The sequence below is a fragment of the Geotrypetes seraphini genome, chromosome 4, assembly GCF_902459505.1.
Source record: "Geotrypetes seraphini chromosome 4, aGeoSer1.1, whole genome shotgun sequence".
NCBI lineage: Eukaryota > Metazoa > Chordata > Amphibia > Gymnophiona > Dermophiidae > Geotrypetes > Geotrypetes seraphini.
The window spans coordinates 318,922,077-318,947,498 of NC_047087.1; the positions used below are offsets into that span (position 1 = coordinate 318,922,077).

General features: G+C 44.7%; 1 protein-coding gene across 2 annotated transcripts in view; it reads left to right on the forward strand.

The window, feature by feature from the left end:
- DENND10 (DENN domain containing 10) overlaps positions 1 to 25,422 on the forward strand; it is a 37,817-nt gene that overhangs the window by 2,561 nt on the left and 9,834 nt on the right. The window contains exons 2-6 of one of the 2 annotated variants that reach the window (XM_033943304.1): positions 5,338 to 5,525; positions 10,332 to 10,411; positions 13,268 to 13,416; positions 16,472 to 16,583; positions 19,394 to 19,494. In XM_033943304.1, coding sequence (XP_033799195.1) covers positions 5,338 to 5,525; positions 10,332 to 10,411; positions 13,268 to 13,416; positions 16,472 to 16,583; positions 19,394 to 19,494 — 630 coding nt within the window. The remainder of the gene's footprint in view (positions 1 to 5,337; positions 5,526 to 10,331; positions 10,412 to 13,267; positions 13,417 to 16,471; positions 16,584 to 19,393; positions 19,495 to 25,422) is intronic. The other variant, XM_033943305.1, reaches the window with a different exon arrangement.

Consider the following 25,422-nt stretch of genomic DNA (forward strand, 5'->3'; position numbering starts at 1 on the left):
TTCACAGTTTACAGACTTGGAAGCAGATCTGCCCTACTCCTCTCCTTCTCACTCTATTTGACTGAATCTGAATCTTCCCTTCTCTCTTGCACAAGCTTTCATTACCTGCTCAAGCATTTCCCTAAAATAGCCCAGGGGGAATCAAGCTCTTAGTAGGGTAGCAAGTTGTGAGTGCAAAGACTAAATCAGTATGAGCTCACAAGTTATATGATGTACCTCTGGGGAATTTAGCAGATAGAATGCAATATTTATGTACAGTTTGTTATAAAGAATTCTGCCCAAGCAGCAGCAGCTTGTATGTGCTTTCTGCACCCTCATGGAGGAAACTTTTTTCACTCAGAGAATATTAAGCTCTGGAACGCGTTGCCAGAGGATGTGGTAAAAGCGGCTAGCGTAGCTGGTTTTAAAAAAGGTTTGGACAAGTTCCTGGAGGAAAAGTCCATAGTCTGTTAGAATGTTGCTACGCCTTGGGTTTTGGCCAGGTCCTAGTGACCTGGATTGGCCACCGTGAGAACGGCTTGAGGGACCATTAGTCTGACCCAGTAAGGCTATTCTTATGTTCAAGCTCATTAGATCCTCTGTACTATGCCAACCAAGTACCAGGAGAGCAGCTGCTCATCAGACTGGTCATCTTTCTCTGCCATTTGGAATCAGAAGGTTGATTGGAACCATGTAGATCTCCTAGAGCTGTGCATTTGAAATCAGCAGACTTAAGGTAGTCATCAAAGAGACTGATGTGCAGCTGTTCAGTACCTGCCCTGCTACATGGGATTTGCTGGGGAAGAGGGGGGAAAACTAAGGACTGCAGAATAAGAGCAAGGAAGGCAGTGGGCAGAGATAATTGAAGAACATAATAGCTGTAGTGGGTTAAACCGATGGGCCACCAGTATCCTGCTTCCAATATTGGCCAATCCAGGGCGCAAGTTCCTAGCAGAATCCCAAAGAATAGCAAGATAGGGGAAAACAGGTGAGCTGGGGAGAAGGCAAGTGAGAAAAGAATTAGGCGGCAGAAAGAAAACTGGGAGTTGCCTACCGAGGAAAGGGAATGTGGAAAATTGAGGAGAGAATTGGAAGGGCCAGCCTGAGACTACAAGTTAGGGGGCAGAGGGCACACTTTATGCAAGGAGGAGCCCAGTCTTTGGAGGGGGCAATTCGGCACAAAACTCGGAATTATTGTGTATGCAGAATTTTAGTTTCTTTTTCAGCCGTATTCACCCAGGAGTAGAAATGCCCTCCCCTGTAGATGCCAGTGTCTGGATCTGATGACATGGCAGGAATAGGTCCTCATTTCATTTTCAAAATAATCCTTAGTTTAGGAAAGATTTCAAGATTAGACAGAATTGATGTGATAAGAACATAAGAACATAAGAAGTTGCCTCCACTGGGTCAGACCGAGGTCCATCTCGCCCAGCGGTCCGCTCACGCGGCGGCCCATCAGGTCTGCGACCTGTGAAGTGGTTTCTGTCCACTTCTATAACCTACCTCAAGTTATATCTGTACCCTTCAATCCCCCTATCCTCCAGGAACCTATCTAAACCCTCCTTGAACCCCTGTACAGAGTTCTGGCCTATCACATCCTCCGGAAGCGCATTCCATGTGTCCACCACCCTCTGAGTAAAAAAGAACTTCCTAGCATTTGTTCTAAACCTGTCCCCTTTCAATTTCTCCGAGTGACCCCTAGTTCTTGTGGCTCCCCACAGTTTGAAGAATCTATCCTTATTCACTTTCTCTATGCCCTTAAGGATCTTGAAGGTTTCTATCATGTCCCCTCTAAGTCTCCTCTTCTCCAGGGAGAACAGCCCCAGCATTTTTAACCTGTCGGCGTATGCAAAATTTTCCATACCTTTTATCAGTTTAGTCGCCCTCCTCTGCACTCCCTCGAGTATCGCCATGTCCTTCCTGAGGTACGGCGACCAGTATTGAACACAGTACTCCAGGTGCGGGCGCACCATTGCTCGATACAGCGGCATGATGACTTCCTTCGTCCTGGTTGTGATACCCTTTTTGATGATGCCCAGCATTCTGTTTGCTTTCTTTGAGGCTGTCGCACATTGCGCCGATGGTTTCAGTGATGTGTCGACCATCACCCCCAGGTCCCTTTCAAGGGTACTCACCCCTAGCAGTGTTCCCCCCATTTTGTAGCTGAACATCGGGTTCTTTTTCCCTACATGCATGACCTTGCATTTCTCTACGTTAAAACTCATTTGCCACTTTTTTGCCCAGTCTTCCAGTCTCGTTAGGTCTCTTTGCAGGTCTTCACAGTCTTCCGTGTTTCTAACCCTGCTGCAGAGTTTGGTGTCATCGGCAAATTTGATAACCTCACATTTTGTCCCCGCCTCCAGATCGTTGATAAATATATTGAACAGTAGAGGTCCCAGCACCGACCCCTGTGGAACTCCGCTCGTGACCCATTGCCAGTCTGAGTATTGGCCTTTCACTCCAACCCTCTGTTTCCTGCCTGCCAACCAGTGTTTGATCCATCGGTAGATATCCCCTTGCACCCCATGGTTCCACAGCTTTTTAAGTAGCCGCTCGTGAGGTACCTTATCGAAGGCTTTTTGGAAGTCAAGGTAAATGATGTCTATGGATTCCCCCTTATCCATCTGGTTGTTTATTCCCTCAAAGAAGTGCAGCAAGTTCGTGAGGCATGACCTTCCCTTGCAGAAGCCATGCTGACTCGCCTTCAGTTGTCCATTGTTTTCTATGTGTTCACAGATTTTGTCCTTTACCATTGCTTCCATCATCTTCCCTGGAACTGAGGTCAAGCTTACAGGCCTATAGTTTCCCGGGTCACCCCTTGATCCCTTCTTAAAGATGGGTGTGACATTTGCTATTTTCCAGTCCTCTGGGATCTCCCCTGTCTTTAGGGAGAGGTTGCATATTTGGCGAAATGTCTCTGCTATTTCGTTTCTCAGTTCTTTTAGTACCCTTGGGTGGATGCCGTCCGGGCCTGGTGATTTGTCGCTCTTCAGTCTGTCTATCTGTCTGAGGACATCCTCTTTGCTTACCTCTAGTTGTACCAGCCTTTCATCGTGTTCTCCGTTCATACTTACCTCGGGTTCCGGAATATTGGATGTGTCCTCTCTGGTGAAGACTGACGAGAAGAATTTGTTTAACCTGTCAGCTATCTCTTTTTCCTCTATTATCGCTCCTTTCCTGTCTCCGTCGTCCAGTGGTCCCACTTCCTCTCTGGCTGGCTGTTTCCCTTTCACATACCTGAAGAAGGGTTTGAAGTTTCTTGCTTCTCCTGCCAATTTTTCCTCATATTCTCTCTTTGCTTTCCTGACCTCTTGATGACATTCTTTCTGGTGTCTTTTGTGCTCTTCCTGGTTTTCCTTTGTTGGTTCCTTTTTGCATTTTTTGAAGGATGATTTCTTGTCGCTTATCGCCTTTTTAACTGCAGTTGTTATCCATGCTGGGTTTCTAGATCGATTTTTTTTTTTGCACCCTTTCCTAAACCTTGGGACACACAGGTCTTGTGCCCCGAGCACTGTGCCTTTAAGCAGTGTCCAGGCTTCCTTTACGGTCTTCACCTTCCCTGAGTTGTTATTGAGCTTTTTTCGTACTATTTTCCTCATGACCTTGTAGTTTCCTTTTCTGAAGTTGAGTGCTGTCGTTGTGGTTCTTTTCGCCTTTGATGTTCCCATGTTTAATTTGTATTGGATCATGTTGTGATCACTGTTCCCTAACGGTGCTAGTACCACCACTTCCTTTGCGGGTCCCTCTAGCCCGTTGAGGATTAGGTCTAGGGTGGCCTCCCCTCGCGTTGGTTCCGTGACCAGCTGCTCCATGAAACAGTCCCTTATCGCCTCTAGGAATATAGTTTCTTTCGTGCAATTTGAGTGCCCAATGTCCCAGTCTATTCCTGGATAGTTGAAATCCCCCATAACCACCACTCTTCCACTTTTGCTCATCTGTCTCAGTTCGGCCTCCAGGTCCAGGTCGATTGCGTCTGGCTGTCCTGGTGGTCGATAGTACAGTCCCAATTTGATGTCAGCTCCTTCCCCTCCTGTCAGCTTAACCCATAATGACTCCAGACCGTCTGCCCTTATTGTTGTTTCTGTTCTGGATGAAGGAATGGAGTCCTTTATATACAGTGCTATTCCTCCCCCCTTCTTGTGTGCCCTGTCCCTCCTGTAGAGTTTGTACCCTGGTAGGGCCACATCCCATTTGTTGTCCTCCGACCACCATGTCTCTGTGATTCCAATTATGTCTAGGTCCTTATTTCCGGCTATAACTTCTAGCTCCCCCATTTTAGTCCTTAGACTCCTAGCATTTGTATATAGGCATTTTAAGTCCCAGTTTGTTACCTTTTCTTTTGGATCTACTCTTGATTTGTTGCTTCTGTTTGTCTCCTGTGCTGCCTCTTGTGGTCTGTCTATCCTGTCCTCTGCCTGCTTCTTTGTTCTTTGATAGCTCTCTGGTTCCGGCTGCTTCCTCTTTGTCTTACTCTTTAGCTTTAATTTCTCCTCGGGTCCCTGTGCTGCATCTTTGGGTTTATGCCCATAAAGCGTCCATTTTGTCTCTAGCCCACTATTTCCAGTTCCTGTCTCAGTATCCTTGCTCGATACTGTGGTCCGATGTGTCGAGGTCCGATCGACTGTCGGCTTTCCCCTTGTTATCAGTTTAAAGTCATGTCTATGCAGGTCTGGATGTTACGTGCCAGCATCCTCGTCCCAGCCGTGCTCAAATGCAGTCCATCTTTCCTGTAGAGTTTGTTTTTCCCCAGGAAGGTTGACCAGTTCCGTACAAAGAGGAAACCCTCCTCGTCACACCATCGCCTTAGCCATCCATTTGTTGCCTGCAGCTCGGTCTGCCTCCTCGCATCTGCCCTTGGTACTGGTAGGATCTCCGAGAAGGCTATCTTCCCCGTCCTCAGCTTCAGTTTCCTCCCCAGGATCTTAAAATGCTCGGTCAGTGTAGTCATGTTGAAATTCCTTCTGCTGACGTCATTTGTTCCGACGTGGATTATCACTGCTGTGTCCTCTGTCTCAGCTCCCTCCATGATTCTCTCGATTCTGTCGGAGATGTCCTTTGTCCTCGCCCCTGGGAGACATGTCACTAGGCGGTCCGATCTGCCTCCTGCTATGTGACTGTCCACCTCTCTCAGGATTGAGTCTCCCACCACGATAGCAGATTTTCCTCCCCTCAGCTTCCTCCTGGGTCTCAGGTCTGTGTCGATGATTGGGTCCTCATTTATTGATTGATTTGATATACATATATTCTCTTGATCTAAACAGTTTTCGGATGATGCGTGATAACTGAGGTGGCCAGGAAAACAGGACCTTGTATCGCTCCATAAGTTCAGTAATTCCCATCACTGTCTTTCTTCCCCAGAGAAGGACACTAATGGTGACACGCTCTGGGTGTGGTGTTACCCATCTGTCAGAACAGAGCTTCGAGAACTGCTGGTACGGAAATGCTCCCTGACAGATGAGATCCACCCCTTCGTCTTCGGCCAGTACCAAAGGACCTGGTTCTACATCGGAGCTGTGCAGATTCAGGACGCTGCGGTGCTGAGGGAGGTGAGTGACGAGCAAGGTGGGGCTGTGTGTGTCTTGCGAAGGTGTGTGTGGGGGGGGGGCTATGCTGGCCCAGGGCTGAGGTGGGAGGTGTCAGGTCAAAAGCGCACCGGGACAAAGGCGCGTGCAGACAATTGAGCGCAGCGTGGAGGTGCGCGCCACACAAAATTACTGTTTTTACGGTTCCGACGGGGGGGGAGGGGGCATAGAGATCGCACTGCGTTGGGGGGGGCGTGGGCCCGTTCCCTCTAAGCTGAGCAGGTGTCCTCCAGCTGCATTGCTACCACTAGGGGGTGGAATATTTTCAGTCGCTAAGGACAGGTATGTTCCCTGGAGTCCTGCAGAACTTGCCTGTCCCTCACAATTGAAAAATGTGACAGTAAAACAGCACCCTCTATTGGTGAGACTGTGGGTGGAGGACTCCTGCTCAGCTTAGAGGGAACACACATTTTACTGAAAACTTCACTTTTTCCCTGTTTTTAGGGAAAAAGTTAAGTTTACAGTAAAATGTGGAGGGTTACAACCCCTCAAACCCCCCACAACGCCCCCACAACGCGGCGCGATCTCTATTAAGTAAACTGGGGGGGCTCCCCAACAAAACCCTCCGTCGGAGCCCCTAAAAAGTGTAATTTTCTTCGGCGCACGCCTCCGTCTTGCGCTCAGTTGTCGGCGCACGCCTTTGTCTTTCGCCGACTTGTCTATGAACCGAGGTGGGATGGTCCCATGTGAGCTCTGCTTATTATGGAAATGTGTCGGGTCCTGTGACAGCTTTTAACTAAAGTAGGAGGTTTTTTTTGGGGGGGGGGAATTTTGCTGCCTTGGTCTTAACTTGCTGCCACCGGCTCCTGTGGGATCAATGGGTGGTACAGTCTGTTCTCGTTATCCACACGTTCGTGACGCGCAAATTTGCGAACCCGCACACCCCAAACCAGCTTTCTTTGCTTTCACTTTCAGCTCACGTGTCTGGAGAGTCAATTCCAGGCACTTCAAGTGTTGTCCCATGCAGGAATCGAACCCTGTTCTCCCCATAGGGTCTGCTGTTCACTTCCCACGGTTTTGAGGCGCAAGGTGCACCGCTGAAACCTAACCTCTGTTATCTCATCGACTCAGCATTTCGTAATTCTTAAATACTACCACAAATAACGAGAACAGACTACATAGGTCCAGGGTAATGAGCACACCTGTTCTCTCTTTAAGGCTCGGTATCGCTGACCCTCCGAGGTTCAGTAAAGATAATGGTTTATTTAGCATAGCAATATAAATGAAGCAAATTTCTAGAAATAATTGAGTTATAAATCCTAGAATTTCTCACAGATTTGATGGCTAGCAGTTCGGCAGTGAAATAACCACATTGCAATCTTCCCCATAGAAATAGACTAAAGGGCAAACTGCTTTTTCAGGTCCATAATGGAAACATAGAAACATGATTGCAGATAAAGGTCAAATGGCCCATCCAGTCTGCCCGTCCGCAGTAACCATTATCTCTTTCTCTCTCTGAGAGATCCCACGTGCCTATCGCATGCTTTCTTGAATTCAGACACGGTCTCTGTCTCCACCACCACCTCTACTGGGAGACAGTTCCGTGCATCTACCACCCTTTCTGTAAAAAAGTATTTCCTTGGATTACTCCTGAGCTTAGTAACATAGTAGATGACGGCAGATAAAGACCCGAATGGTCCATCCAGTCTGCCCCACCTGATTCAATTTAAATTTTTTTTTTTTCTTTTTTTTTCTTCTTAGCTATTTCTGGGCAAGAATCCAAAGCTTTACCCGGTACTGTGCTTGGGTTCCAACTGCCAAAATCTCTGTTAAGACTTACTCCAGCCCATCTACACCCTCCCAGCCATTGAAGCCCTCCCCAGCCCATCCTCCTCCAAACGGCCATACACAGACACAGACCGTGCAAGTCTGCCCAGTAACTGGCCTAGTTCAATATTTAATATTTTTTGATTCTAAATCTTCTGTGTTCATCTCACGCTACTTTGAACTCAGTCACAGTTTTACTCTCCACCACCTCTCTCGGGAGCGCATTCCAGGCATCCACCACCCTCTCCGTAAAGTAGAATTTCCTAACATTGCCCCTGAATCTACCACTCCTCAACCTCAAATTATGTCCTCTGGTTTTACCATTTTCCTTTCTCTGGAAAAGATTTTGTTCTACGTTAATACCCTTTAAGTATTTGAACGTCTGAATCATATCTCCCCTGTCTCTCCTTTACTCTAGGGTATACATATTCAGGGCTTCCAGTCTCTCCTCATACGTCTTCTGGCGCAAGCCTCCTATCATTTTCGTCGCCCTCCTCTGGACCGCCTCAAGTCTTCTTACGTCTTTCGCCAGATACGGTCTCCAAAACTGAACACAATACTCCAAGTGGGGCCTCACCAATGACCTGTACAGGGGCATCAACACCTTCTTTCTTCTACTGACTACGCCTCTCTTTATACAGCCCAGAATCCTTCTGGCAGCAGCCACTGCCTTGTCACACTGTTTTTTTGCCTTTAGATCTTCGGACACTATCACCCCAAGGTCCCTCTCCCCGTCCGTGCATATCAGCTTCTCTCCTCCCAGCATATACGGTTTCCTTCCTATTATTAATCCCCAAATGCATTACTCTGCATTTCTTTGCATTGAATTTTAGTTGCCAGGCATTAGACCATTCCTCTAACTTTTGCAGATCCTTTTTTCATATTTTCCACTCCCTCTTCGGTGTCTACTCTGTTACAAATCTTGGTATCATCTGCAAAAAGGCACACTTTTCCTTCTAACCCTTCAGCAATGTCACTTACATACATATTGAACAGGATTGGCCCCAGCACCGAACCCTGAGGGACTCCACTAGTCACCTTTCCTTCCTTCGAGCGACTTCCATTAACCACCACCCTCTGGCGTCTGTCCGACAGCCAGTTTCTGACCCAGTTCACCACTTTGGGTCCTAACTTCAGCCCTTCAAGTTTGTTCAACAGCCTCCTATGAGGAACTGTATCAAAGGCTTTGCTGAAATCCAAGTAAATTACATCTAGCATATGTCCTTGATCCAGCTCTCTGGTCACCCAATCAAAAAATTAAATCAGGTTCGTTTGGCACGATTTACCTTTTGTAAAGCCATGTTGCCTCGGATCCTGTAACCCATTAGATTCAAGGAAATACACTATCCTTTCTTTCAGCAACACTTCCATTATTTTTCCAACAACTGAAGTGAGGCTTATCATCTCTTAACTTCCTGAACTGAAAAAGTATGACGGGATATAAATAAAGCTATTATTATTATTATGCTTTCTCATTCCAGAGCTTCCTTTCAAATGAAAGAGACTCAACTCGTGCGCATTTACGCCATGTAGGTATTTAAACATCCCCATCATATCTCCCCTCTCCCGCCTTTTCTCCAAAGTATACAGATTGAGATCTTTAAGTCTGCCACCTTACGCCTTTTGACGAAGACCACACACCATCCTCTGGACCAACTCCATCCTTTTTATATCTTTATGAAGGTGCGGCCTCCAGAATTGTACACAATATTCTAAATAAGGACTCACCAAAGTCTTATACAGAGGCATCAGTACCTCCTTTTTCCTACTGGCCATTCCTCTCCCTATGCAACCTAGCATCCTTTTAGCTTTCACGGTCATCTTTTCAACCTGTTTGGCCACCTTAAGATCATCACATACAATCACACCCAAGTCCAGCTCTTCCGTCTTGCTCATAAGTTCTTTACCCCTAAAACTGTACCTTTCCCTTGGGTTTTTGCAGCCCAAATACATAACGTTGCATTTCTTAACATTACATTTTAGCTGCCAAATTTCAGACCATTGTTCAAGGTTCACCAGGTCTTTCTTCATGTTATTCACACCATCCTGGGTGTCTACTCTGTTGCAGATTTTGGTATCAACCACAAAGAGGCAAATCTTACCTGACAACCTTTCAGCAATATCGTTTATAAATATGTTGAAAAGAACAGGCCCAAGAACCAAACTAGGAGGCACACCACTGGTAACATCCCCTTCCTCAGAGCGATCTCCATTGACCACTACCCTCTGTCGCCTTCCACTCAACCAGTTTTTGACCCAGCCCGTCACTTTGGGACCCATCCAGATGGCACTCAGTCTACTTAGACGTCTATATATATATATATATATATCAAACAAAAAAAACCCCTTAGCCCTCCCCCTCCCCAGGCAACTTGATTTTTGAGAGAGAAAATAAGTTCTGTGGTGGTCAGGAAAATACCATTCCTTGTTTTTTGGTCTACAAAATCCTGAGTGGAGTACAACGGGTACAAGTGGATTGATTTTTCACTCCATCAAAAATTACAAAGACTAGGGAACACTTGATGAAGTTACAGGGAAATACTTTTAAAACCAATAGGAGGAAATGTTTTTTTCACTCAGAGAATAGTTAAGCTCTGGAACGCGTTGCCAGAGGATGTGGTAAGAGTGGATAGTGTAGCTGGTTTTAAGAAAGGTTTGGACAAGTTCCTGGAGGAAAAGTCCATAGTCTGTTATTAAGACATGGGGGAAGCCTCTACTTGCCCTGGATCGGTAGCATGGAATGTTGATACTATTTGAGGTTCCGGAATCTTTTGTTACTCTTTGGGATTCCAGAATCTTGCTATTCCTTGAGATTCTGAATGGAATGTTGCTACTCTTTGGGCTTTGGTCAGGTACTAGTGTCCTGGATTGGCCACCTTGAGAACGGGCTGCTGGGCTTGATGGACCATTGGTCTGACCCAGTTAGGCTATTCTTATGTTCTTAAGTTACATTTTACATAGACCTTTGATTTCTCTTGTCATCTTTGGGTTTTTTTCCATCAGGTGACTCGCTTCTGCGTCATTCTGACTGCCAAAGATTTTAACCCCGAGAAGTACATGGCCCTCGCTAGGATATTATGCAGGTCAGTATGAAAAAGCCAAACCTCCGAATCTAACAAAAGATGGAATAGTGTGAGGGGTATAAAATGTGAGGGGAATAAAGAGGAAGAGCAACGGTGCAATACGTACGACATTTTAGAATGCAATGAGTTCGCGTTGAAGGCTCGTCTTTAAAATTCATAAATCGCATTCCCCTCTCTGTTTAGATTGCCCACCCCTGATAATAATAATCATTTTATTTTTATAGACAGTGCTCCCCCGGTCATTCGCGGGCCCGGTCATTCGTGGTATTTTCCGACCGCGAATGACTGGGCAGGAGAGGGCAGCTGAAGAGGCAGGAGAGGGCAGCCGGAGCGCTGGCAAGTGAAGGAAATCACTCGCGCTATGCTCCAACTGCCTCTTCCTGTACTAAAGTCGGGCCTCACCAATCAGGACCTGGGTGTCAAGGCAGTTCCTGATTGACGAGTCCCGACTTTAGTACAGGAAGAGGCGGTCGGAGCATACCGCGAGTGATTTCCTTTATTCGCCGGCGTTCCGGTTGCTCTCTCCTGTCTCCCCTGCTAAAAAAAACGTATTTGCAGTTTTTCAACATTCGCGGGGGTTCCTGGAACGGAACCCATTCGGATATCAGAGGGGTACTGTACCGCCAAACCATTAGTTCAAGGCAGTTTACAGCAAGAAGGAACTGCACAAACCCATAAGCCTATCAACATTTCTCAGAAAATATAAACTGGCAATTAAGTCACATATTTATCAAACAGGTAAATTTTAAGAATTTTTCTAAATAAATAATTAGACTGATCTTGGGGAAGAAGCGTATTCCAACATGAATTCATTGCACTAGCCTGAAATGCAAAAGTTTTTCCTAAGAATCACTTATGACGACATGCTTTTACCAATGGAAACCTAAACCAGTAAGTTTTTTGTGTATTCTTATTGGAATTAAAAAATTCAAAGCAGGTTGGAGTCAATCCAAATAAAACTTTAAAACCGATACAGCCAAATTTAAACAAAACTCTAGCCTCAAATGGCAACCAATGGAGCTTTGAATAATAAGGGCTTACATGATCATGTTTTTTAAGACCAAAAATCAGGCGAACTGCTGTATTATGTATTTTTCTGAGTCTATTAAAATTTTTTTAATGAGATCCCAGATAAACAATATTACGGCACACTTCTCCTTCCGTATCCACGGGGGTTAAGGGCAGAGCCGGCCTGCAAATATTAAAAAAACCGCGAATGATATTCGGGCTGGCTCTGACCCACCCCTCACTTACCCCTGGCATCCCGTAAGTCTTACCTGGTGGTCTAGTGGGTTTTCGGGGCAGATCGCTCATAGGGAATGGCCTCTCAAGAGACTATGGGAGCTCACGGCAGCCATTTCCTATGAGTGATCTGCCCCGAAAACCCGCTAGACCACCAGGTAAGGCTTAAGGGGAGGTTAATAGGGCTTAAAAATAGCCCCAAAAATGAAAATGGATCTAAAAAAAAATCACGACTAACCAAATCTGCCAATGCTGAAATCGCGGATTCGGAGGGAGAAGTGTAGTCCAATATGGACAAAATTGATGACTGAACCAGTGATCTAAAAGACATTGAATCAAAATATATTTTTTAATAGTATGAAGTTTCCATAGTACTGAAAAGCATTTTTTAATCAGCAGATCAGTATGGTCGTTAAAAGATAACGAGCGATCTAACGTAACGCAGTGGCTATTGAATAATTTTGACCATTTAAATGAAGTACATTTTTTTTGATTTTATCATTAGGACTAGCAAGAAAAAACTTTGTTTTTTTTTTCCAGATTAAGCTTCAGTTTAAATTTAATGGTCCATTGTTCTATTTGTGCCAAAATAAATGAGATCTGATTTTTGACGTGAATGATGTTAAAGGAATAAGTATAGTTATATCATCGGCATAGATGTAAAATTTGACCTGCAAACTATGTAATAGATTTCCCAATGACACTAGAGAGATGTTAAATAGTGTTGGCGAAAGTGGATCACCACACGGGTTACTCCACGAAGATAAATATTTACCAGCACTAAGCATAACATAACTTTATTCTTCTATACCCCCACAATCAAACGACTCTAGGCGGTTTACACAGAAGAGAGCTGGACAATCAGCGAAGTACAAATAGTTAAAAATACAACATTTCCTGAGATTCCAATTGAAACCAGGCAATTTAATAAAATCTCATGGTCTACTACAGCGTTCTTCAACCGCCGGTCCGCAAAAAAATCTTGCCGGTCCGTGAAGGATTCGGGTCCCCGCCGCAACAAAAGGTGCCGGTGTCAGCTGACTTGCAACTTCCTGTTGCCGTTGCTATGACGGGACTCCCGCCTTCCACCGCGTATGCCGGGACTCCTGCCGTGTATGCCTCCTGACTTTGTCTCCGCACCCCCAGATCAACAGCAGCAGCTCTTGTATCCTTTTAACTTTGGCCCCTAAGCAGTAGTTTAGCCCAGTAGTTCCCATCCCTGTCCTGGAGGACCACCAGGCCAATCGGGTTTTCAGGCTAGCCCTAATGAATATACATGAGAGAGTTTTGCATATAATGGAAGTGACAGGCATGCAAATCAGCTCCATGCATATTCATTAGGGCTAGCCTGAAAACCCGATTGGCCTGGTGATCCTCCAGGACAGGGTTGGGAACCACTGGTTTAGCCAATGATGCGATGTGGGCCAGCCTACCAAAGGCCCCAAGGCTGCCTCATGAAACCACGGCTAAACTACTGCTTAGGGGCAGCTGTGTGCCGAAGTTAAAAGGACACAGAGCTACCATCAGCCTAAAGACAGGAAACATTTGCTGGAGAGGGAAGGGACAAGGGGTACTCCTGGACTAGTCCTTTAAACCCCTCCAATGTCTCTGTAGAACCTACGAGAAGCATGGCAGTCCAGAGAAGCTGATGGAAAGCTACATGGCTGTTCTCACCAAAGGAGTCTGTCCGAATGAAGACAACGGCTCTTTCCTGTGCAAGGATTACGACGTCCGTAAGGCGTATCTTGCAGGATCCGTCAAAGGTAAGACTGAGGTTTCAGTGATCACTCCTTCTGCGACCTTGAAGAGCGTGTGCATATAATGAAAGGACCAAACGACAATTGAAAGGAAACTCTGGATGAAAGTGAAAGGGGATAAATTCAGAAGTCATCTCAGAAAATACTTTTTCATGGAAAGGGTGCGGAATGCTTGGAATGGCCTCCTGGTGAAGACGAAAGATGTATCTGAATTCAAGAGAAATCGAGACAAGTACATTGGGGGGGGGGGGGGAAAAGGATTAGGACTTGTACATTGGGGGGAGAAAAGGATTGGGACTTGTACTTTGGGGGGGAGAAAAGGATTGGGACTTGTACATTGGGGGAGGGAGAAAAGGATTGGGACTTGTACATTGGGGGGGGAGAAAAGGATTGGGACTTGTACATTGGGGGGGGAGAAAAGGATTGGGACTTGTACATTGGGGGGGGGAGAAAAGGATTGGGACTTGTACATTGGGGGGGAGAAAAGGATTGGGACTTGTACATTGGGGGGGAGAAAAGGATTGGGACTTGTACATTGGGGGGGGAGAAAAGGATTGGAACTTGTACATTGGGGGAGGGAGAAAAGGATTGGAACTTGTACATTGGGGGAGGGAGAAAAGGATTGGGACTTGTACATTGGGGGAGGGAGAAAAGGATTGGGACTTGTACATTGGGGGGAGAAAAGGATTGGGACTTTTATGCTCCTTTTTTTGTAGTTTTACAAACACACTCAAGCAAGGGAACCAAAATTTTTATTATTTAATTATTTTCTTTTGCTTATTTTTGGAATGCTACATTGTATTTTCTTTAATAAAGATTAATTTTTCCACCTTGTACATCGGATCTGCAGTTTTTCTCCTTGACATTGCAGATTGGATTGGTTTTTGTTTTGTTTTGTTTTTTGCTTTAACCACTCTCACCATTCTCTTCTTGGTTAGGCTGAGAACCTTTCAGTGGTCCCTTATATTATGATGTCACAATGCATCATCCTACCAATGCCTAAGAGCAACCTCATCGGTGATGTCACAATGGTTTGTGCCCATTTGCTAGATGCATTTGCCTCATTAAAAATGAAAAGTGTCAAGAAAAGTGTGGAATAACTTGTAAGTTTCATGACCCCACATTATATTTATTCAATTTTCTACTGTTCTCCTAGGGGAGCTCAGAACGGTTTGCATTAAATTATTCAGGCACTCAAGCATTTTCCCTGTTTGTCCCAGCGGGCTCACAATCTATCTAATGTACCTGGGGTGATGGGGGGATTAAGTGACTTGCCCAGGGTCATAAAGAGTAGCGTGGCTTTGAACCCACAACTTCAGGGTGCTGACAGTCTAGCTTTATCCACTGTATCACTCTAGAACTCAAAATGTAGTAAAAGTGAGCCAAGTAAAGGACAATGAAGCCATTGTGACATCACTGATGAGGTTGGCTCTTATTGGTGGAATGAGGCATTATGATGTCACAATACCAGTTCTGCTAATCAGAGGCTGAAACTGTTCACATTATTTATTTATTTATTCAATTTTCTCTACCATTCTCCCAGGCACTCAAGCATTTTCCCTGTCTGTCCCGGTGGGCTCACAATCTATCTAATGTACCTGGGGTGATGGGGGGATTAAGTGACTTGCCCAGGGTCACAAGGAGCAGTGAAGGTTTTTCACCACGGCGGAGCTTCACAGAGATTGTCTTACTGCTGCTCGCATTTCTTAGAAAGGCTAAGTTTTTGTTTACGGTTTGATTTGATACCTTATCCACCTGGGACCCCTGATGAAGGCGTGTTTACCGAAACATGGACCGTGTTGGGTGGTTTGGTTCAAGGTGGTAACATTAACCGCATTTATGTTTTGGGGTTAATAAATTAGCCTGCATCTTTGTACATCTGTCTGCAGTTCTCCTTCTTTTGGGCAATGTGGGTTTGAACCCACAACCTCGAGGTGCTGAGGCTGTAGCTTTAACCACTGCGCCATACTGTTCAGTAGCTTAAAGGTGAAGCAGGAAGCCAGGGTTCAAATCCCAAGGCAACTCTTTGTGACCTCAGGCAAGTCACTTAACCCTCCATCGCCTCAGCCACAGACTTAGATTTTAAAGGTTAAGGGAAGGGATTTGATATCCTACCTTTGTGGTACAGTCAAAAGCATGCAAGTCACCTTGAGCTACTCCTCAAAACTGTTGAAGTTAATTTAAAAAAAAATCCCCCTTCATTTCTCAAAAATAAGGATGATTTTGAAGCCTTCCAGCAGTGTTGGATTCAGTCACCCAGATGCCTCTGAGCGATGCTTCATTCAGACGGCAATGGGCCACACAATGAGGATGGGACCTGCCTGTAGGCGTGCGCCTGCTCCGTCTCTCGGTACATCCATCCCTGTGTGTCTGAGCATCTCGGACAACTAGACAAGAGAGCTGTGGAACCCTCCAGTGCTCACCAAGTTTCAAGTTTATTAAAAAGTTTGTTATACCGCTTATACAAATTTCTAGGCGGTGTACAGCAATAATAAAAAGGGGAAATCATTAAAAATTACACAAACGAAAAACCACTGAAGACAGAAAAGTAAACTCCACACAAATAGGGAAAAGGGAAGAACTACAATATTTAAAATAAAGCACACTTAAAAGGGAAAAAAACAGTAGGAAGGGAAAGACTGACAATTGTTTAGTCCTAAAAAAGACAATTTTATCCGAAAGCATCCTCAAATATGAAAGTTTTGAGCTTAGCTTTAAATTGTTTAAGAGAGGGTTCCGTCCGCAAATGGGGAGGCGATGAGTTCCAAAGGGTAGGAGCAGTCACAGCAAAATTATTGGATCTCAAAGTGTTGATCGATTTGAGAGATGGGACAATTAAAAGATTCTGCGATGTGGAACGAAGAGACCTAGCTGGGTGATAAGGAGTAAGAAGTTGATCAATAAATGCTGGTTGATTGAGTTATTTGGTAGTAAAAGTTAATAACAAGATTTTATAGTTAATTCGATGTTCGACCGGTAACCAGGGAGCATCAATTAGAAGAGGTGAAACATGATCATATTTTTGTATTATCTGTAGACGTCTTATTTCCTTGTCTTTCAGATGTAGTAAGGCAGTTTGGAATGGAAACTGTTATCCTGTACACAGCTCTGATGCTGAAGAAAAGGATTGTCGTCTTCCACCCCAGAGTAGAAACCGTCCAGGAGTTTAGCAGGTATTTCAACTTCATTCCATCACTGTTCCTGCATCATTCAAACTAATTCCTGGGCTGAGGTGTGTTGATGAGAAACAGCACAGAAGCACCCCTGATTCACTTGGATTGATAACGATGGGAACGGCCATAAAAACATAAGAATTGCCGCTGCTGGGTCAGACCAGTGGTCAAAGACCAGTGCCCTGAGTCTAGCTTTACCTGCCTACGTTCCAGTTCAGCAGGAACTTGTCTGACTTTGTCTTGAATTCCTGGAGGGTATTTTCCCATATAACAGCCTCCGGAAGAGCGTTCCAGTTTTCTACCACTCATTGAACGACAACTCCCCCAGTCTCTTAACCATTTTTGTCGCTCTTCTCTGGACCCTTTCAAGTAGTCAATAAGGAGCTTTCAAAATCTAATCTAAGTCTTATACTTATATACTGAATCATCTCCTAAAAGAGGAGCTCAGTTTGATTTCCATAATTAGATTGTCAAAAAAGAACCATTAGATAAGAGGTATGGAAAACCTCTCATATACTGACAGACTGAAAAAGCTGGGGCTGTTCTCCCTGGAAAAGCGGAGACTTAGAGGAGACATGATAGAAACCTTCAAGATCCTGAAGGGTATAGAAAAAGTAGACAGGGACAGATTTTTCAGATTATGGGGAACCACAAGTACAAGGGGGCACTCGGAAAAATTAAAAGGAGACAGGTTTAAAACAAATGCCAGAAAGTTCTTTTTCACCCAGAGAGTGGTGGACACATGGAACGCGCTTCCGGAGGCTGTGATAGGCCGGAGCACGTTACAAGGCTTCAAAGAAGGTTTGGATAGGTTCCTAGAGGATAAAGGAATTGAGGGGTACAGATAAGAGTAGCGGTAGGTTATAGGGATAGTCTGGGACCATTGCTCAGGCAATGGGCCTGATGGGCCGCCGCGGGAGCGGACCGCTGGGCGAGATGGACCTCTGGTCTGCCTCAGCGGAGGCAACTTCTTATGTTCTTATGTAGATCAATACGGAATACTAAGACCTATTAATACTCATTGGAGTTATTACCGTAAAGACGTTTTTAACAGATCAGTATGAAAAATTTGAAGAGAGAGACAGCTTCTTATATAAGAAGATAATTCATTCTAAATTGCTGGAAATAAGTCTGGAAAGGAACCAGAAATTTTACTAGTAGATTTTATTCCTTTCAAGGATGGGAAAGAAAGCTTATACATAGGAAAGTTCTAGAGTCTGAAGATCTTAAAGTATTCACAGAAAAAGTGATTAAAGGTGCAACTTTTCAACATTCAGAATTAAAATGAAAATGTAAAGCATCTGGCTACTCAGTTCTTCAGTGCAACTATAGTCACAAGCCATAGATGGAGTGACTTATAGCGATTACAGCAGGAAGGTGTTATAGGGACACTAGAAAAGGTTCAAAGAAGAGCGACCAAGATTGGAACTCCTCTCGTATGAGGAAAGACTAAAACGGTTAGGGCTCTTCAGCTTGGAAAAGAGACGGCTGAGAGGAGATAGGATTGAAGTCTACCCTGAGTGGGGTAGAACGGGATCTATTTTTCACTCTGTCAAAAATGACAAAGACTAGGGGGACACTCGATGAAGTTATAGGGAAATACTTTTAAAACCAATAGGAGGAAATATTTTTTTCACTCGGAGAATAGTTAAGCTCTGGAATGCGTTGCCAGAGGTTGTGGTAAGAGTGGTTAGCGTAACTGGTTTTAAGGAAGGTTTGGACAAGTTCCTGGAGGAAAAGTCCATAGTCTGTTATTGAGAAAGATATGGGGAAAACCACTGCTTGTTGTGGATCGGTAGCATGGAATGTTGCTACTCTTTGGGTTTCCGGAATCTTTTGTTACTCTTTGGGAATCTGTAATGTTGCCGCTCCTGGGGTTTTGGCCAGGTACTAGTGACTTGGATTAGCCACCGTGAGAAACACAGAAACCTAGAAGATGACGGCAGATAAGGGTCATAGCTACTGGGGCTACTGGGCTAGATGGACCATCGGTCTGACACCGTAAGCCTATTCTTATGACAAGAATGATGTATTGAATGTTGTTTTGAGATACCGGGATTGGTGGGGGGGGGGGGGATCAGGACGGCTCAGCCAGAGCAGAGAGAACTTCTTCAGAGTGATGTTCTCAGACCTGCATCAGGGTTTAGGGAGATCTGGAATGGACTTCCTTGTCCTATTAGAATGATACGTTCTTTTCAATTGTTTCAGAAAACTCTGAAAACGTTATTTTCACAATATTTAGATGGTCTGCCCAGAGGACTTAGTAACCGTTAGCATTGCAGGGCTCATTTGTGCTGAGCTAGGTCTAATTTATTACTCACCTTTTCTTTCTATCTCTTTGCAATCTGATCTTCTGATTTTTGTATTTTTTATTTTTTTTTGTTAATCGAATCGAGCTCTGTCTGGAGATGACCCGGTTATAAACTGAACATTAGATTAGGGTACATGGACTCTTCTGGAGCTAGGTAGGAAGGGTATAGCCCAGCTTGTAATACTGACGTGCTTTGCTGTCCCACAACATGTGTAAGCCAGGCCGGTTTGAGGGGGGGTGGGGGTGGGGTTGTGGATAGAATTTGGGGGAACTGAAGAGTTGAAAAATGTCAGTCAGATGTATGACACTTTGCCTAAAAGTGTCGTAGAGTTCTCCAGGAAGAATTCTGTCCTTGACTTAGTTGCATTGCAGAAGCCGTATCAGAGGGGGCCCAGAGTGTACTGGAAATAAAGCCCCCATCTCTGCCTCGATACACGCTTTCGCTCCTGAGAATTAGGGAAGCCACTGACTCTGCCTTTTCTGTGCCTCCTTTCTGAAGGACTCTGCCCGGCTTGGTTTGGCACCGGCAGGACTGGTCGATCCTACACCCATGTGTGCATCTCACCGAGGAGGAAACGGAAGCTCTCAAGGCCTGTACAGGTGGGCGACTGCACGTTTCTGAGTCTCACGTTAAGAATAGGATTTTTGAATTATGTGGTCATATCCCAGGTTATATATATACAAGATCCAAAACACAAAACTCATGAGTTTTACATTTCTGAGAAGGTGACAATTGGAATAACCTCCCATACATTGCAGGCCAGAGAAACAAGCGGTTTCTCTCTGGTCAGAGCTGCATTTTGGCGAGTCGCTCTGTAGACATTTGGGACCTATGATTGTGTGAGTCTTTATGGGAGTCAGCTGCAGGGTCTAATTGGATTTCGCTTGAATGCGGCTCTGACCTGGGGAAACCCATTTGAGCAGCTTAAATATATTCAGAGGAAAAGCCTCAGAAACCCTCTCTAACTAGAAAGGGCAATTCACTTCATATGCATAAAAACCTCCGGTGTTCCTTTAGCGAGTCACTAAATAAATTTATCGTTTAGCGTGTAAGGCAACACAAGCTCTCAGCCCAACCGACGGCCAGCGTTTCGCCTCATGGCTGCATCAGAGATTGAAGAGGACTGAGCTTCTCACGACTAACGATGCTTGTAAGCGTGAATTTGTGTGCCTTTGAGAAGCTCAGACCTCTTCATTCCCTGACGCAGCCACGAGGGGGAAACACTGGCCACTGTCAAACCAAGCGGAATTTTTCAAGAAACTCCAGCAAACCATTCTATCATTGGCTGGTGATTTCAATGCTGTCATGGATCCATTGCTAGACAAACAACCTAGTAAACAGATGAAGTCACTCGGTTTAGAAAATATGGTACAATCGTGTGGTTTGAGGGATATATGGCGTATTCTTCATTTCAATGCTCGGGAATTTTCCTTCTGTTCGCATGTTCATAAATCATTTTCGAGAATAGATTATATTTTTGTTTCAGAAAATTTAGTTCAACAAGTTATAAAAGCCAGCACAGATCCGATTCTATTGACGGATCATGCTGGAATTTGGATAGAGTTTCAGACCTCAGATAGCGTTATTGGTAGACCTGTATAGAGATTTAATAATTCATTGCTTGCTGATTCAAATTTTCTTGGGGAAATTCAAAAGAAAATGGAGGAGTATTTTCAATTCAACTCCTCGGAGGAAATCTCTTTGGAAACTATATGGGATGCTTTTAAAGCTACAGTTAGGGGGCAAATAATTTCGTACTCAGCATTTATTAGGAAAAAGTTGAAAATAGAATTTTCTGAATTGGAACAAGTTATTTCGAACCTTGAATCACAACTGGCCTCAAATTGCAGGATAGTACTCTGCAGGATCTATTGAAAGCTAAGTATAGATACAAGTGCTGCCCGATTCAGGAAAAAAAATTTTGATTCGATTCGATTCAGCCTATTAAATTGGTTTTTCGATTCGTTTTGATTTTCCTGCCCAATTGGGTAGGGGTTTTATTTTTTTTTCAAAACATCCTGGTGGGTTTATTTTATAGCCTCTTCACCCCCTTTGCCTTCTCCTAACCACACTGGCGCTGTGGTGTAAACAAAATAAAAAAACAAAAAGGACTTTTCCTCTCTCTGTTAAATCCTAGCTCACGTTTGTGGTCTAACACCAGCTCTGGCAGGATACACGTTTCAAATCTGACATATTGTAATCACAAAACAGAAAATAAAATTAGTTTTTCTACCTTTTGTTGGCTGGTTAGTTTTCAAATCTTGTTGGTCCAAGGCTCTGGTTGTCTTCTAATAACTTGCTTGCCAGGGTCTCCTTCTTTCTCTGTGCTAACCATCCACCTTCCATCTCTGTCCTCCCCTTCCGTTTCCCTTCCCTCCCCAGGAGGTCTGGCATCTTTCCTTTTTTTCATCTCCCTCCACAATCCACCTTTTCTTAACTACCCTTTCATCCAGCATCTCTCCCTCCTTCCCCACCACCCCAGGGACCACCATCTCTCCCTTTCTTTTCCCAACTACCCTCCTCTCCAGTATCTCTATCACCCCTCTTCACCATCCCTTGTGCCCAACTTCTCTCCTTTTCTGTTCCTTCCTTCCCTAAATCCCATTGTCCATCATCTCTCTCCCTCCCCAAAGTCCAGCATATGCACGTCTCTTTGAACCCCCCTTCCCTCCCTCCCTCCCTCTGTGTACTTCTACACCAGGGACCACTCCCCTGAAGGTCTGTCCCCCCTGAAGGCCTACACCTCCCCCTGAAGGCCTGTGCCACCATCCTTGAAGGCCTGTCACCCCCCTTGAAGGCCTGCCTGCTTGTCCCCCCTAAAGGCCTGTCCCCCCCTTGAAGGCCTGCATCTCACCCCTAAAGGCCTGCCTGCCTGTCCCCTCCCTTAAAGGCTTGCATCTCACCCCTGAAGGCCTGCCTGCCTACTTGCCCCCCCCTGAAGGCCTGCATCCCCCCCTGAAGGCCTGCCTGCCTGCCTGTCCCCCCTTGAAGGCCTGCATCTCACCCCTGAAGGTCTGCCTGCCTGTCCCCCCTGTAGGCCTGCCCCACCCCCCACCTCGAAGGACTGCTCACCCCTCCCCCCCCAGGAAGGCCTGCGTGTTCCCCCTGGCCTCCCACTGGTGACTGGCTTTCCCCCTGTCCTCCCCGCACCATTTACCTTATAGATGCAGCCTGCAGACAAGATCGCGCTGCTAGTGATCTTTGCAAACTGCTTCGGAGCTGTTTCCTCTGCCGTGGTCCCGCCCCTTCTCTGACATCAGAGGCAGGATTGTGGCAGAGGAAACAGCTCTGAAGCAGTTTGCAAAGATCGCTAGCATCGCAATCTTGTCTGCAGGCTGCTTCTATAAGGTAAACGGTGCAGGGACGCCGGGGGGGGGAGCCAGACAGCAGCACAAACCGGCTGATCCTCCCCCCTCGCCCTCTAAAGCAAGTGCGGCAGCAGCCAGCCAGAAAGAGCAGCGCTGCCGCTCCTGCTTTAGGGGGCGAGGGGGGAGGGTCAGCCGAATTGGGAAGCCGATTATTTTTGTTGTTGTTTTAAATCGATTCGAATCAATTCACCCGAAGTGAATCGAACTGATTTGAATTGTGAATCAGGCAGCACTAATAGATACCATGAGATTTCCTCACATTTGGCTAGGAGAGATTTGTGTACACAGCAGGCTTTGTATTATGGAAACTCGAATAAAGCGGGAAGATTACTGGCTAATTATCTTAAGCAAAAAAAAGGAAAGTAAAGATTGTGGCTATTAAAGATGAGAATGGTTCTACTCATTCTCAAATTGAAAATATTTTAAAACAATTTCTGAACTTTTATAAAGCTTTGTATTCTTCTGTGCCTTATTCAAATAAAGAAAATAAAGGTCTGGAATTTTTACAGTTAATTAAGGGACCTAAAATTCCTGCGCATATAAAGGAGAATTTGGAAATGCCTATATCACTCAAGGAGCTTCAGACCGCATTGAAATCTCTCAGAGTTGGATCCGCTCCGGGAAATGACGGTTTTACGGTGGAGTTTTTTTAGATCTTTTCAAATTACACTCTTATCTAATCTTTTAAAAGTATATTAAGCACAACTAACTAAAGGTTGTATTGAAGGTTCTATGGACGAAGCCAAAGCCAAATAAGGATCCTCTTTTCGTTTCAAACTACAGGCCTATTTCTTTAATAAATGTGGATAGAAAACTTTTGGCTAAGCTATTAGCAGGGCTCGGTCTTGGGCCCGATCCTATTCAACATCTTCGTAAGCGACTTGGCTAAGGGTCTTCGAGGTAAAATTACTTTATTTGCCGATAACGCCAAACTATGCAACATAGTGGGCAAGAGCACAACAGACAAAAGCACAGTGCCTGACAAAGGCTCAATACCCGACAGTATGACACATGACCTACTCCTACTGGAGCATTAGTCCAGGATTTGGCAACTAAGTTTCAATGCCAAAAAATGCAAGGTCATGCACATTGGCAGCAAAAATCCATGCACGTCTTACACCCTAAATGGTGAGACCCTAGCAAGGACTGTAGCAGAACGTGACTTGGGGGTGATTATTAGCGAAGACATGAAGACTGCCAATCAAGTGGAGAAAGCTTCATCCAAAGCTAGACAAATCATAGGTTGTATCCTTATGAGCTTTGTCAGCCATAAGCCTGAGGTCATAATGCCGTTGTACAGATCCATGGTGAGACCCCATCTGGAATACTGTGTACAATTCTGGAGGCCACATTACCACAAAGATGTGCGGAGAGTTGAGTCGGTTCAGAGAATGGCCACCCGGATGGACTCGGGACTCAAGGATCTCCCGTATGAGGAACGGCTGGATAAGTTGCAGCTATACTCACTCGAGGAACGCAGAGAGAGGGGAGACATGATCAAGACGTTCAAATATGTCACGGGCCGTATCGAGGTGGAGGAAGATATCTTTTTTTCTTAAAGGTCCCATGGCAACAAGAGGGCATCCGTTGAAACTCAGGGGTGGGAAATTTTATGGTGACACCAGAAAATATTTCTTCACCGAAAGAGTGGTTGATCGCTGGAATAGTCTTCCACTAGAGGTAAATGAGGCCAGCAGCATGCCAGATTTTAAGAAAAAATGGGATTGGCATGTGGGATCTCTTCACGGAGGGAGTTAGGGGGTGGGACATTGGTATGGGCAGAGTCCTATTTAAATTCGCCTGTTTCTGTTACAAAACAGTATTTGGTCTAGCCCCAAACTACATCAACCTACACTTCTTCCTGAATCACAGAAACAAAAACTCCTGCAGAATCCAGCTATTCGCCTTCCCCCCCCTAAAACTCTGTCACTCCAATAAATTCCTCGACAAAACCTTCGCCTTTCAGGCCGCCAAACTAAACCCATGGATAGCCCAATTAATCCTCGAGGCTCCCACCTACCTCAGTTTTAGAAAATTACTCAAAACTCACCTCTTCCAAGGCCAGGACACTTAATTGCCCCCTCCTCAAAGAACCTAAACCTCCTCCCTCCCTTTATTACACCCCCCCCCCCCCCCGATCCACTCTACCCTGCCCCCCAACTTCATCTACTTCGTTGCCTGCAACTCTGTTCAACTAACACTTAACTGTATATAACTCTGTTTAATTAATACTTAACTGTATGTAACTATGTTCAATTAATACTTAACTGTAACTATGTTCAATTAATACTTAACTGTATGTAACTATGTTTAAATTAATGTGAACCACCTAGAACTCACTGGGTATGGCGGTATACAAAAATAAAGTTATTATTATTATTATTATTATAGATGGGCCGTGGCCCTTTTCTGCCGTCAGTTTCTATGTTTCTAAGACTAGCCAAGGCTCTCCCTTATATGATCGGTAGCACCAAATGGGTTTTGTTGCTCAAAGACATTCTTCCAATAATACCAGATTGGCATTTCATATGCTAAATTTATCAAAAACATTGAAAGATCCAGATTTTCTGTTTCCTTAGATGCGGAGAAGGCTTTTGATCGAATAGAGTGGACTTTTATGTATCAAGCAATGGATTGGTTTGGGATAGGTTCTGGATTTATTCAAATGATTCAAACCTTGTATAGTTCCCCTTATGTCAGACTATACATAAATAATGTTTTTTTCAGAGCATTTTAGGCTAGAGAGGGGAGTTAGGCAAGGGTGTCTTATCTCCTTTGCTGTTTGATATTGTTCTGGAACCCTTGTTGTTGGCCATTCAGTAGGCGGAGAAGATACAAGGAATTCCTTATACAGATCGAGAATATAAAATCTCTGCTTATGTGGATGATATTTTACTTCATTTGAGAAATCCTGAATCTACCATTCCGCATATACTGGATCTGATAGACCGATTTGGTAAATTCTCGGGATATAAGATAAATTGGAGTAAATCAGAAGTTCTTCCTTTGAATGTGCATTCTATAAAAGGTTTATTTGATGCATTCCCTTTCCTTTGGAAGGAAGAGGGAATAAAATATTTAGGCATTATGATTCAAAAAACATTAGAAGACACTGACAGTAAATGAAAAATCTTTATTGCTTAAAGTCAAAGGTATATT